The following is a 14,344-nucleotide window of genomic DNA, read 5'->3' as shown; positions in this document are numbered from 1 at the left end:
CTTGTTACTTGGATTTTGAATCTTTGTGTAGCTCAACTGTATGCGTTCACAACCTGATTGCTAGAAACATGGATTCTCTGACCCAAGAGCCAAAAAACATAACACCACTGATGATGTGCTTTATTTTTACATATAGTTGGGGAGGTGGGGGCGGGTACGCTGTCCTAATACCTAGATTGCTCCTTGTGGTTCATATTATCAGTTTTATATAAAGTAGAACTACATACTGGTTTTATAGAGCATCACAGATTATTTTAGAGAGAGAAAATTCAGCACTATGTTCCTATGGCACCTATTAGCTTTTCCTTAGCACGCAGGCTGTAAGATGGGTGCTTTGAGGTTGTTTTTCTTGATTCTAGTTTGACTTCAGTGTAATCTGATGATTGTATAGGCTTGCCTCACTAAAGATGGTGTCTTATTAATCCTAAATTTCTGTCAGTTACATAGAAAGATCTCAAAATCTAATTTTGTGTTATGTATGTGAAAATATATTAATTGGCAATACGATAGTTATTTAGTATGCAACGTGATGCTCATCCAACATCTGGACAGCAGGTGTCAGCAGGATGTGTGACTGATGGGGGAAAGATTCACCCCTCCATATGCCTATCATAGGAACTGGACTTTGTTGAGGGTGTTCTCTTGTATAATTTAGGATTCAAACTTCTTCAGACAAATGTAAAAATTGCAAATAATTTTAAATCCTTCATGCCTATGGGAAGATGTCTTTCATTCGTAATTGCCAAATTCTGCACTGTTCGCAAGGAAATTGAAGCATCTGCTGCAAACAAAATCTGTAACACCAACAGATAAACTTGTGAAGGGTTGGAGGTTTTTTTTTGCTCTTAGCATTTTCATCATTCCTCCATCTTTTCCATTGCCATCTTCCACATTCTCCGCATTCGTTTGCTCCTCCATTACCTCTCTGTTACTCCATAGACACAGGGGTTTTAGCCTCAGATCTCTGCAGTTCTGCCATCTGATTTGTGTGGATTTCTTGATTAACTATACTGTGGAGACAGATATCGCCTCTCCTGATACGCAAACCACCAGACTAAAAGCTGGGACTGTAAATAAAACATGAACATTTATATCTTTGTGTCTTTGAGCTTTGCTATCATGATTTTCTCTCCCCCCCCCCCCCCCCCGCATAAATATCTTGTCAGCGAAAGCAGGTCATTCCTGCAATGGGAATCATATTAAATGAACGGTTAGGGCTTCAGGTATCTAACGGCTTTTAATTAATCACCACTGGCAGCGGGACTAGTGTGAATATCCTACCTTCCCAATAACATTGGATTTCTGCCAATATCCTCATTTGTAACCATATTCCTTCCAGCAATGTTTTAATGATTTATTTTTTAAATAGAAAAAGTTTCATTTAAAAGCACTGTTCAGGTGGAGGAGTAGCTTTTAAATATTGTGCAAGTGTGATGGCAAGCACCAAAGAATCAGATTCATCTTGTGAGGAAGTCATATTATAAAGCATCTTTTAAGGTTTATTCTGCAGAAATGCTGATAAAAATGACATTCTCAGAAAATAATTCAAGCATTCAACTTCCTGGTTTTATTTGAAAGTAACATTTTAAAGAATTCTTAATTTTAAGAAATATTTCAGGAGTAGACTATTCAAAGTAAAAATATATTTTAGAGAAATGGAGGCTTTAACAAAGTAAAAGAATTAAGGATGGATGGTGACATTATTTGGGATTATTTTTGGTTAAACAATAGGCTTGTTATAAATTTGCTTTGAAGAGGGAGTGAGTCTTACCCATGAGGTTTTGGATTACTTGTGTAGAGATACTCATACCTGTGAATGCTATTCCTGTTCTGTTCCAAGAAAGTCTTAATTGCTGACAGCAATTTTTGAGGCTGGTGAGTTTGCCTGCATTAGACCTTGCATATTCCTAACAGTGCCTTGGCCAAGCCAGTGTCAGCAACAGTGAGAAACTCGTCTAAATTTCCCTAGTGTAGACAAAGCCTTAGAGCCCTAACTTATATTATTATGTAGAAAAATGTCAGTTAATTGCCTTCCTTGTCGTTCTGAATTCCAAATAGGTTGTGTCAGAAGCGGTAGAAATGATTGTCTCTGCCTTTAAAGCATCAAAATTATGGTTTCTTGATTAAAAGCCAATATGATTACAAAAGGGGAGACTTTTCTCTGGGAAAAAAAAAAATCCCTTTTTCTTTTTGCTTAAGTGATTGTAAGAGACTAAAATAATGATGGCATATTCAGACTGTACCGCTGAGAGTCTTTCAGTCTAACCATCCGGAGGGTCAGGAACTGTTTTGACCCTCTGGGTATCGATTACCCAGATTTATCAAAACAAGTGTATAGATAGTGGCATTTCATAGAGCGTAACTGTTGAAACGGTCACTAGCAGGTTTATAATGATATTGCCATCTTGTACATTACTAGCAGAGAATATACAGGATCATTGCACATCTCCAAAACTGAACCACTGCAAATTCTTCTTTACTCAGTTTCTTCTGAAGCATGGGATTCAAGCTAAGAACAATGCAATTAGCAGAGTATCATTTAAACAATAGCAATATCGAGAAATGCTTTAAAAATGCTGGTTACTTTGTCAGTCCTTCTTTCAGGTACAAAAATGTTTTGTATTTGTACGTAAGAAAAAGCTTGTGGTTAGGTAAGCTCGAGCAAGGTTGTTAAAATTAAGCCTTAGTAAGATGTTTGCAGAGTATATCTGACTGGATAATAAGTATTTAATCATTGCAATAAGTCTTCGGTGAATTCCCCTATTTTGCTCACTTAGTGACCTTTACAAGCTGAATATTTCCTCTTTCCCTCTGCCCTCATCTTTCTAAGAACAATGTCTATACTGTGGTAACAATGTCTATACTGTGGTAAAGTACTAGAGAGCTGTAATAGGCATTGAAATTGGCCATAAAATTGGTGGTAAATAATGGGACTAAATGGGAGTTTTCATGGCACTTGTTCAAATCACTCAACTGCAAAAAGTCAGACACTACCGTGAGGTGTCTCTTACTGTCGGTCCTGAGAGCTTATCTAAGATAATTCAGAATATTATATTCTCTTTTCCTTAGAAAGAAACCTCAGAACACACACAGTGACACACCAAGAGACCCCATTAGCCAGCAATTAAGAGAAAATGAGCAGAATTGTTCTGAAACCTATTTTCATTAATGAAAATGTTTGTACATATAAGACTTAATGGAGCCTGTATCTTCAAATTCTTATAATATTGCTGCTGCTTTAATTGTGTTTTTATAATCCTGTCTTTATGATAGAAACAAAAAGAAACAAGGAAGACACAGCAGTAGTCTGTGGGTTGCAAATGAAGCTGAAGAGCAATTTTGAATAGACATTGGCAAAAGGAGGAAAGTTCTTCTGCTGAAATCCGTAGCGAAAGTAGAAAGCCTGGCTGCACTGGAGGGGGCTGAAAACAGCTGAAGGCCGGGAAGGGTCTTTGGTTAAATTGGTGCAGAAGACCCATGGAATGTCAAAATGTATTGTACCCAGCATCCCTCTAAACTTGCCGCATGGAGGTTTTCCTAATAGGTTTAAAATGTGGGTTTACACCCAATGTCATTTTTCTGTAGTATCTCCATCGAGAGTTTTGTCCCACAGAATGCCTGTGATTTGCAGCAGTGGATGAAAGAAACAAGGGAGGCTGGAATATTGCTTGCCCAAAATTCCCTTGTATTCATCACATCAGAGAAAGTTGCCAATGCTTTTTTCCAAGGCACTTTAAGGACTGACAGGAAATCTCATCTCTCCTAGAGTCCATGGAGTCTCACCCCACTGCAGTAGTAGAGTGGTGGAGCACTCAGACGAAGCTACATCATCTTCATTTTAACAGTCTGTTGACTACTGAACAGAGGAGAAAGCTTTCTAATTAGTCTGCAGACACGATAGTAAATATTTCATTTAAGTAGTTACAGCCAAACAAAACTAGAAGAGGTTTGTCTGTTCCACTTGAATGTGATCAAGTTTGATTTACTAATGTTCTAGGCTATGATTTGCAAATTAGACTGGTGTTCATCTTCGTCAGAGGAATACGGTATGAACCAGTTGGTGCGTTTATTGATCACTGCAAAATGGAATAGTTAAAGCCATCTTTTTGAAGACAAGATGGCAACTTCCGACTAATGAGCACAAACTGTATGTAGCTGTCTTTCTGGACTGATGAACTTGCTAATTATCCCTCTGGTCTTGGTTGAAAGCTTCTTTGGGAAGTTTCACCCTCCTCTCCGTACTCCCCTGGAAGTGTGTGATATGTGTGCGTGTATGTTTATGATTTTGCTATTCTCCTAATTTTTTATTTCCTTTTATCCTTGTTACATATCAGCCTTTTCATCTATTTCTTTTTATTTTGACATATCAAATGTAAGTAGTTTTCAAGCCATAATAAATGAAAGCCTCTTTCATATCTCGACTTAGATAAAGTTTATCAGTAAGTCTGTGTGTAGGTGAAAATGCCATGTGCTTTTATAGATTTGCATATCTGTTTCAATTTAGGCCAGTATTCCTTGTGTCTGGTTTAAATAATATATAGAAGGGGGTCTCACTGTCTCTGCTCTCTGAGTGATACTTTGAGAGGTTTCTGATGTCTTTTTTCAAGATTTAAGATGAGAACACAGAGTATTGAGCAGTTGATTAATTTGTATTTGTTAGTATGAATAAATATAGAAACCTTACACATCTGTCTATCTTGCTTCCTATCTTCCTCTACATCTATGTATATACCTACACACAGAATGAACACATCAGCCAGTTAGACAGGTCTTTTTGGAACACCAAAGAGAAGTGGGCATGAATATGGTGGAGTTAGTATTGTTTTCAAGCAAGGACTCCTGAATTTCAGGGTTCAAAATAAAAATTCATAAGGTTTGCAATGTAGATTTCTATTTATCCTTTGTTTCCAAAATATTTGCATATCTGTTTGAAATACCATCATGACTAACTAATATGTACTAACACATTTCAACTACCCCGTACAAATAAGTAGGAGAGAGTTTGTGTGTGTGATAGAGATGTTTTTATGAATAGTATATCTCATAAATAGGTCTCAAAATATTCACCTTTGTTGAAATGAAAGCATCTGTAAGTTACCAAATTGTTCATCATTTGGGAAATATTCTCCTACTTAGTATTTTGCAGGGGAGCTAATAGGATCTCCACGTTTTCCAGACTCGGGAAAAGTAGCTAGCACTAAGCTCCCTTATTCCTGTTCAGACTTTGCAGATAGCCTGACTTAAGAGAAATGTCTGCTGTTCCCAAGTACAGAGCAGAAGTATTCATAAAATCAATGACAGGAGATTAACTGAATGAATATTATTATTTCCCCTTGGATTTTTGCTTTCATCCTTCCCCTGTCCCCATGCACAGATATTCTCCCAGTGTAATGAAGTGGCAGTGCGTCTCACACCCCACGATGCTCTGCAGGGGCTTGTCTAAGGTCCCCTCCTCCTCATTTGCCACCTACCCCATCCACTCTCAGTTCTGATGAGTTGTTTCCTGATTTTCCTTCCACACCTCCAGCCCATACTTGAGTTTATAACCAGTCTCCAGCAGATTGATTATAAACGTTCACTTGGTACTTTGCAAGCGCATTCACCTGGCGCCTTGCTGAAGGGCTACATGTTTACATCAAATAGTAGCAGCGAGCTGGTTAGGAAGCGTGGCTTTTGAGGATGCATTAGTGTAGGTGACATAACACCAACAGGTTTGTGCAGACGTACTGTGGACTGTTGTGGCATGTGTCATAGGAATGTTTTAGTGCTTCTCACTGGTTACAGAATTGCATTTGTCATTTAGAGCACTGATACAGCTTACTGCATTTATCTGCTGCTGCTGGGGATATTTTCCCTCCCATTTAAATGACTCAACACATCATTCTTGAAAAAAGGGAGCACAGTTTAAGTACTATATTCAAATTTTTCATCTTGCATTCAAGGTAACATTGCTATTCCTTCTTACATTTAATGATGCTCTTACTGTGTGAATGGAAGCTGCATAACAAAATAGATGACTCCTGCTTTTGCTGTTGAAGTTGTTTGAACTTGATCCTGTCTCCCCTGACTATTTAGCAGCAGCCTCCTTGATTAAGATTTATTTCAATTTATTTTAGCTCATGGTCAGGAGCACATTATTTTCTTTACTAGGTCAGAAAATGTTTTTTCTTTTCTTGTTCGATCTTGCTCTTTTCTGTTAGAGCTGAATATATACAGAAATACATTCTGGTGTAGTAGCAATAGCAGATGTCCGTGTTGGGGGAGATTTTCGTTGCCTTCTGGAGTATATAGTGTTTTGTCTGGTATATTGATTATTGGCTGCTGAACAGTTTGCTCAAGGTCATAGATAGGAAACAAACCCAAGTTAAAAATACCCTCATAAAGGATGCCTTAGAGCAGCTCTTTTGAAAGTTTGGTCCAAGCAAGTAAGCAAACAAACCAACCCAATTCTTTTTAAATTCTTTGTCTTTAAAAATGATAGAAATAACCTTGATAGAGTGGAAATCAGCCTGCAGTAAGTGCCACAGTAACAGTCAGAGCTGCTGAGCTTCCTGCATTTCTTTGCGATGCACTATCCTTCTGCGAAAGGGTCATTATGCATCTTACCTTTTCCGTAGGTTGCAGCAAGCCATCAAAGCAGGGAAGTTGTCCAGCTTTGAGCAGCAGTTAATAAAAGCATTCTTTGTGTTCTTCACTTTTGTCTTTCATTTGATATTCTTCCTAGTAGTGAAGAGCTCCACTCCTACCTTCTCCCCAGCGCTGTAAATTTTACCGCAGAATATTTTGTTAGAAGATTTCAAACACAATTTGGCGCTTTGCTATGCTGATTAAATTTAAACTGATTTTTGTTAGGTAAGCAGTGACCAGTTTATCACTTGAAGGTTTGTCTTTCTCCGCTAGAACAGTTCACTCAGTCCATTGCCTTCTCCCTGCTGCCTTCTCTCTTGAGAGCCTCATAGAGGTGGGCAGAGACATGGTATTATTGTGGTTTTATATGTGATTTATACAACCTATTCAGTCTGCTCCCTGCTAATCCCTATCACCTGAGAGCAGTCCAGGCAGAGATGAGGAATAGGCTGGATCATGGTATCTTGGAGTTGGAAGAAACTCAAGAGGTTGTCATTCCTCCGTCAAGACGAGATGTTTGCATATCCTCTTCTTAAAGCCTTTCAAGGTTGAAGATTTCATGGCCACCTCTGCTTATTTATTTAGTGTTTAATTATTTTTAACACTCCTAAGATCTAAGCTCTATCTTCTTTTTTGCAGTTTAAGCCTATTACTTCTTGCCATGTCTAGTAAGTACACAGAGAACAAATTCTTTTATTTCCTCTTGAAAGCGGCCTTTTTCGTACCTATCTGCTACAGCCCCTCTCTGTCTTCTCTTCTTTAGGCCAGTATCTTTTCATGTCTTTCACATTTGCTAAATCCCTGCTCACTCCAGTTATTTGCTCCAGTCTTTCTTGAGACGTGGTGCCCAAACCCACACTCGGTATTCCAGCTAGAGGCTTTCCGAGTAGACATTGCAAGGAGAGGATTACTTTAAGGTGTCTTGTTGGCTGCGCCCTTGGTTTTATATCCCAGTATGGCATTCTGGCTTTGGCAGTTTTTGCAACAGACAGCATCAGTGATTCATGTTCATTTTATGATCTGTAAGGATGCCAGGATCCTTTTCTGTGGAGACCTGTCTAGTCGTTGCCCCTCTGGTATTTTGAATGGTTTTGACATCTTGCTCCCAGCTACTCTCTTGTCTTGGAGGCACCATAGTCCCTCACCATCACGTGGCTGAATGTGTATCCATCGAGTGACCGTAACGCTGGCATCCCCATGGCTCTGTGACTGCATGACAAAAGGAGATGCAGACTTCCAAAACTATTCCTGTCACCTTTCTGGAGAGCCTCAGAAACATGGGCAGCGCAGGTGGAATATGTTGTGGGGGCTTGTGCATTGCTAGTTTCTTTGTGAGCAATGTCTTTACTCCTCCTTCATCACACAGCCAAAGTACCTGAACATACTCATGAAGTTACATGTGCTGGATAGGCTTGTCATATGAAGCCTGTCCCAGCAGTCATGCTGAATGCCATTGACTGAAAATCTTAGGGGAGAAGACCATCTTTTCATTATGTATGTACATAGTGAGTGTCTATAATTGGCCTGTCCTTGGCCAGGGATTACAGATGTTACATTGCTGCTACTCCTACTAACAAAATTAGCAACAGGCTTTATGATATGATACTTTTCGCAAAACCAAGAGTTGCTCCTCTTTGAAAACATTGGTGCCAGAGAGCCTGATAAGGTAATAGTAAGAAAGTGGTAAAAAGGTAGTAGAAAAGGTAGATAAATATTTCCCTTCAAAAAGAATGTTCTCCCAATTTAAATTGCTTAAGAGTCATTGATGTGAAATAATTTGTCCTATTGGGAGGGAAAGTTAGACACGCTAATTGATCTAAGTAGAAATTTCTTCAAGAAAAATTTGGAGGCAAAAAAATTATATTATAGAAGTAATGAAATACAACATAGTTTTTTACTTCGTTCCATTTAATGGGGACTTACAATCTTCCTTAATCCTTTTTGGTTGTTGATTGTAAGGCTAAAGTTTGCCATTGGCTTATGACAATTCTGCCAAAAGCCGCACAATTCGGACAATAAACTCATTTTCTGTACAGTCTGTTTTTACTGGGCTTGTCTTGAAAGCTTCTCTTCCAACTTTTCTATTTCTCTTTATGTCAAACTGTGCTGAAAAACATATTTATATCTAGTCAACTAGAGTTACTGAAAAATAATTAGGAATGTTCCAAACAGAAAATATATCAGATTAAAATTCCTTTGGGAGAACGCCTCACTGCCTGCTCTGAGTGAACACACCGACGTTATTAACTCTTGGATCTTTTTTCTCTGCTCTTTCCATGTACTGGAGAGAACAGAGAGCCAGGTGCAGCTACCCACCTTATTGTTTCCCTTCCCCTTTTATATTCTCTTCATGGATGTATTGAGGCAGTTGTTGAAATAGGTAGATATATAATGTTATGCCGTGCTGGCCCTTCTGAATTACCGACAGATTGCTGTCCTAGAGGGATTTCTAAATTTTCATTGCAACATTTCTAGATTTCAGCTTCGGCCACTGGATAAGGAAATATGTCTTGTGCAATGAAGCTGAAGAGAAATGAAATTTTTTCTGAAATTAGCGTTATTTCTGTGGTAGTACTTACGCAGAAAGAATTCTTCAGGGTATCTTCAAATCTTCAGTGCAGTGTGGCTTGGATGTCAATGCTTGCAATGAAAATCTATCACATTAGGGGATGCTCACCTCCTGCCTGCATGATTCCCAGTAGTTTTGTAATGAGTTATCTTGCAGAGTGGTGTAGGATTTTAATACAATAATCTGTACATTAGCAGGAGTATGTAATGCCAGGGCTAAACCATCCTGGCCAAAAGAGGAGCCACAAATCCCAGGGCATTAAAATTCAGTACACTTCAAAATTATGTAAACGTAATATATTGAATTAGCTTAGATAGCTAGTGTATTTTTTTGAAGAAAACTTATTTCCTTCTCAGTGTTGACTTCAAACCCCAGTACAACTAACTCCACACCTTGAAGAATATGCTGTAACATTGTAAAAAAACTTGTAAAACTAGAGTAAGTATACAAGTCAGGGGTTTTTTTGGGGGTGGGGAGAGGCAGTCAGGTTTGGCAGGCTGGGAGTCACGGCTGGAGTATGCATAGTCTCTCAAACATGAGCTTCCAAAGGCCTTTGGAGAGTGCCAGGAGAACTGTGCTGGGTTTCATTTCTCTCTGAGCATGCTTCAAGATTAGATGTCATTGAATGTTTCTGGCTTTGTAAGAGTACTGGATTTGTAGTGATTTAGGCTGTTTCACCATACATCTTATTTCCTGATCAACTTGACTTTAGTTTTAAAGAAATTTTGGCATTCACTGCTGATTCATAATTTATACAACTATGAATTTCAGTAGTAATTTTCAGCGTTTTCCCCATGGTTTCTGGAACAATGGCCTGAAATGCCTGCTCTGCAACACCAGTTTTGGTTTGAGATTGGCAATAATACCTTTTTCTAAGCCAGAAAATTACCACCTCACATTTGAAATGAAAGCTGCCACTTACTTTTAGTGGAGAGAGGGAACCCATTTAATTTATTCTCTGTATGGGAGTAGTAAAAGCAAGCTGTGGAGCTCTTTAAGGCAAAATATATTTTCACTAGTGAAGATGTATTATTTGCCTTACGTAATTTTCCTCAGTTTTGTACTTTGTTTTTCTCTATTAGCATAAGAGTCCTAAATGATTCAAACCCTCTGATCTCTCCCCTTGCTCAGTGTCTAGGGAAACGAGCCAGAATGATGGATAAAACCAACTGGTCACCTGGGAAAGGTGGCCCTTGTTTCAACAAGGAAATTGTGAGTGCTATGCAGAAAGTGATGAAAGTGTTCTTCGTAGCCATTATCTATGAAAAAACCCTAAGTGTTATGTGTCCTCAGAATAAGGCTGATTATTCTGGGCTCCTACCACCGGGAAACAGTCACTGTTCTACCTGCGGATTTTCTGTTCTTTCCACCACTAAGAATTCTCTTAGGCGGATCTGCCTGACTTTGTGTGTGGAAGCCCATTTATAGCAGGAGAGGGAAAGCTAATCCCAACTGAATTTCGGTCACCTTTGCCTTCTGGGATATATAGAATTTCCCTTGAAGTTTGTACAGAGTCTGCGGTTGGCATAAAACAGACCTACTGGCTCCTTTGATACTTTTAAGCCTCTGCTCCATCAATTGTGCAGGCTTTTGGGTTTTTTCCAAGTTCAGTCCAATACTCTGGTTTTGATCTAGAGACCCTGATGTTATTTTGATCTTTTATCTTGCTGTAACTTTGTTTCCTTCTGTTTGTTCCTAGCGGTGAAGTTGGTTAGCAGCGAAATGATTATTTCAGGCTAAAGGTTGTGGTGAGCACAGGAGAGGATTTTTAGATTCTGGGGCACCTGGATGGTCTGGCAGATCTGGAGCTTCATTTCAGGGAATACTACAGTATCTTTCTTGCCTAAAGCCAAGTGCTGAAGTTGTGACAATTTTAGACACGTGGATGCTAAAAGATGTTGGAGTGAAGGTTTCTGTTTAATGGAGGAGGGGGAAGAATATAGGATTTGATGGGCTTTGTGTGGATTCTCAGAAGAACCAATCTTTTAGCTCATGAACGGCAGGAAAAAAGGAAACCGCAGCATCCAGGGTAGTTCAGTCAATTGCTAGTTAAATGATAAAAATTTCACAGATAAATTTGTATTTTTGCATAAATGGTGTTGTGAGAGGGATACAAAATGTTCCTCCATTTGCTCAAGGAGTTATTTCCAGATTGCTTTTATACTTTAGATATATAGGGCTGTTTGGTTTTTTTAATATATATATATATATGTATTTGTGCGGGAACTTGTGCTTACAGGTAATTTTGAGGATGAGTGCTGTCAAGTCTTTTATCTTTCTGAGGTAGATTGAAAGTGTTGGGTTTTATTCTGTGTGTACATACAATCAAGACATCTATATTTTTAAAAAGAAGCAGATTCTGAATCCTAGATGAAAGTCATGCTTTACCTTCTGTGGTGTAAATGTTTTATTTGGCTTTCTGTGGGAATGAAAGTTTATCTGTTTGCTCCTTGTCACCATTTTCATGTACTGAGTGGCCTTTGTTTCCATGAAAGAGAAGATTGCATGTGGTGGTCTCACCTAACCCAGCTTCTGATACCTATTTTTTAATTAAGTTCCCAGCTAAATATATGCTTTGGGGGGTCATTAAGTTCTATAAGGGTGACAGGAAGGCAGCACAGTTCCAAGATAATAAAGTCAGGTAGCACTACTAAAGACAAACATATGAACAACCTCCTTTCTGAAGTAATACGGCTTTTTCTTGGGTTTTTTTTTTTACTTATAAAAATACAAAGTTTAAAAAAAACTAATTTCTTCTCTGAGTTGCCGTATATGCACATGGAAACACAGCACCTGCACTTGGCAATTCCTCTGATTTTGCTCTCTCTTCACTCCTGCGTTGGCTTTTTCCTCTTATTCCTGCCCCTCAGAGCTCAAAAATGTTTGCATCAAGGTATTATTCCTAGGCAGGAGTTTCAAGGGTACGATACTGCTATTGTTAGTGCCATGCTAGAAGAGAAATGCCGAGCTGGGAAAGAAGCACAGTAAGGACTTGATTGAACTCCCACAGGTCTTCCATTGAAGATTCTCATTATCTTGTACAGGCTTTCGTTCATCTCGCGCTGTGTTGGAGCCCTAGTGACTGCAGGGTAGAAAGTCAGCTGCTTCGGTTTAGTGCGTGGTGTGTAGATGATTGAATCAAAAATGTCACATTTATGCATTTGCTATTCAGAAATTAAAAACCTTCATCAATGTAAAGTTTTTATGAGCGAACTAATGAGATATAATCAAAACAAGAACAAGGGTCCTTGTTTCCAGTCAGATAAAATGGTGAAAATTCATTGGTTTTATCCTAGAGGATGAAACAGTCTTGAATCCACAATTTTTCCACGTGTGTGTCGCAATGTGTGAAGCAGTAATTCCATTGATACGGACAACTTTACTCGGGCACGCACTCACTCGGGTCTTTTTTTTTTTAATAATCAAGAGGCTTCATGTACATCTTGTGTTAAGTTCTGTCACGCTCACGCGTGAAAACGCTGGCTGAAGTTGCAGGCCGGTAAAGGTGACGCTACCGATAAGCGCCACGGCTGGAGAGAGAGCACCGCGTGCCGAAGACACTTAAACGCGTGCGCATACGCACGAGAACGTCTTGAAAGCTGAAAATGAGTTTGCGGTGGTTGGGTGTGCAATAATCGGACAGGTCCGAGCGCGGTGAGGCGGCTCCGCACCAGCCCCGGGCCTGAAAGCTTGGGAAGCCGTGCCCCCTGCCGGCACCGCCTGCCCCTGCCGCGGGGGGCCGGGCAGGCGGGGTGAAGGCAAAAGGCTGGCAAAAGGTGAAACGGGGAGGCTGGGGAGCTCTGCTTTTCGCCGGCTTGCCGAAAGATTGGGGCCGGAGAAAGGAGTCAAGGCGCCAGGCGTAGCCAGGGTTTCTGGATGAGAACGTGGCGTTCCCGAAAAGCGGGTTCAAAGCGCTTTGAAATAACCGGGAGGCCTTCCAGCAGCGGTCAGCGCGCTTTGGATCGGGCCCACAGGCGCTTGAGGCTTCAAGGAATTTAAGACTCGGCCTAAACCCGGAAACCTTGTCTCTCCCAAGAATATTAATTTTTCTATCTTCTGTTAGTTGCCATATGTAGGCAAAAAAATGTTTTTAAGACGCTGAGGGGTGTATAACAAAAATAGTCTTATTTTACAGTATATGGCAAAACTGCAGTAAACTATTCTTTATCCATTTGATCAGACTTTATACAATTATATGTATTTTTTATACAATTATGTCTATTTTTTTCACCATTAATATGTGTTATTCTTCCCAGAAATCCATCAATAAAACCACCTCTTCTGTTTTCATTTTTCTGTTCTTCTGTGTAGTCATGTTCCGGTCACAGTTTCGAATCTGCAGAATTTCATCACTTAGATGGTGCAGTAGTCCTCATTAATAATCAAGCATAATTTATTTTTATGTCGTTTATTTAAAATTGAGTATGTTTTTAATGTTTTTTCCTTTCTTTCGAAATTTAGGTGGAGAACAGACCAAAGTATTATGGAAGAGAGTAAGTATTTTCCTCTTTTAAGTGCCTGTTGGGTGTATCCAAAAGTTGTTGTTCTAGAACTAAAAAAAAAAGACACAATGGAGGTCTGATAAAATATTTTATTTTACCTTTCACTTCAACTGGGAGCTAAATATATTGAAAGCGTAATAGATTAGCTATGTTACAGTCGAGTACTGCCGCTCACAATCCATGGACTGTGCTGCTATGTGAGCCTGCATGTTTATTTTTCTTTTCTCAGGACAGTTTGGGAAAAAAATATTGTCTGGAGTACTTCTTCCTTTTATTTTGGTTGTCACTTTAACCTCCCAGTGGTCCTGCCATGGCCTGGGGAGGAGAGAAGCAGCTTGCCTCCCTCACTGCCTTTTTGTGTGTTCCTATACTTTCAGCACCTTACATGGTTGTGGAAGTTTGCGTGTGTACTACTGCATGTGTAAATGCTGTTCTCCCTGCTAAAGTTACGAGGTCCGAAATACCCAAAGAAGAGGTGTATTTTTGTTGTGAGGAAAATAACAGACCGCCAGAGTATAATTTCTTTGGGCTCAGCAGTCTTCTTGCCAATAAATAGCTTGAAAGGGGCTGGATCCTGCATTGGCATGGAGATTTGGGCAGGTGAAGTTGAAGGGCATAGCCGCTGCAGTAACCACCCAGGTCTGGC

At 39.5% G+C, this 14,344-nt stretch overlaps 1 protein-coding gene across 1 annotated transcript in view; it reads left to right on the top strand.

Annotated features, from left to right (window-relative positions):
- CHN2 (chimerin 2) overlaps window positions 1–14,344 on the top strand; it is a 167,443-nt gene that overhangs the window by 78,674 nt on the left and 74,425 nt on the right. The window contains exon 4 of the mRNA XM_076331264.1: window positions 13,658–13,689. Coding sequence (XP_076187379.1) covers window positions 13,658–13,689 — 32 coding nt within the window. The remainder of the gene's footprint in view (window positions 1–13,657; window positions 13,690–14,344) is intronic.

The sequence above is a fragment of the Aptenodytes patagonicus genome, chromosome 2 (assembly GCF_965638725.1).
Source record: "Aptenodytes patagonicus chromosome 2, bAptPat1.pri.cur, whole genome shotgun sequence".
Taxonomy (NCBI): Eukaryota; Metazoa; Chordata; class Aves; order Sphenisciformes; family Spheniscidae; genus Aptenodytes; species Aptenodytes patagonicus.
The sequence above is the reverse complement of the archived record's forward strand: the minus strand, read 5'-3'. Positions and strand labels throughout refer to the sequence as shown.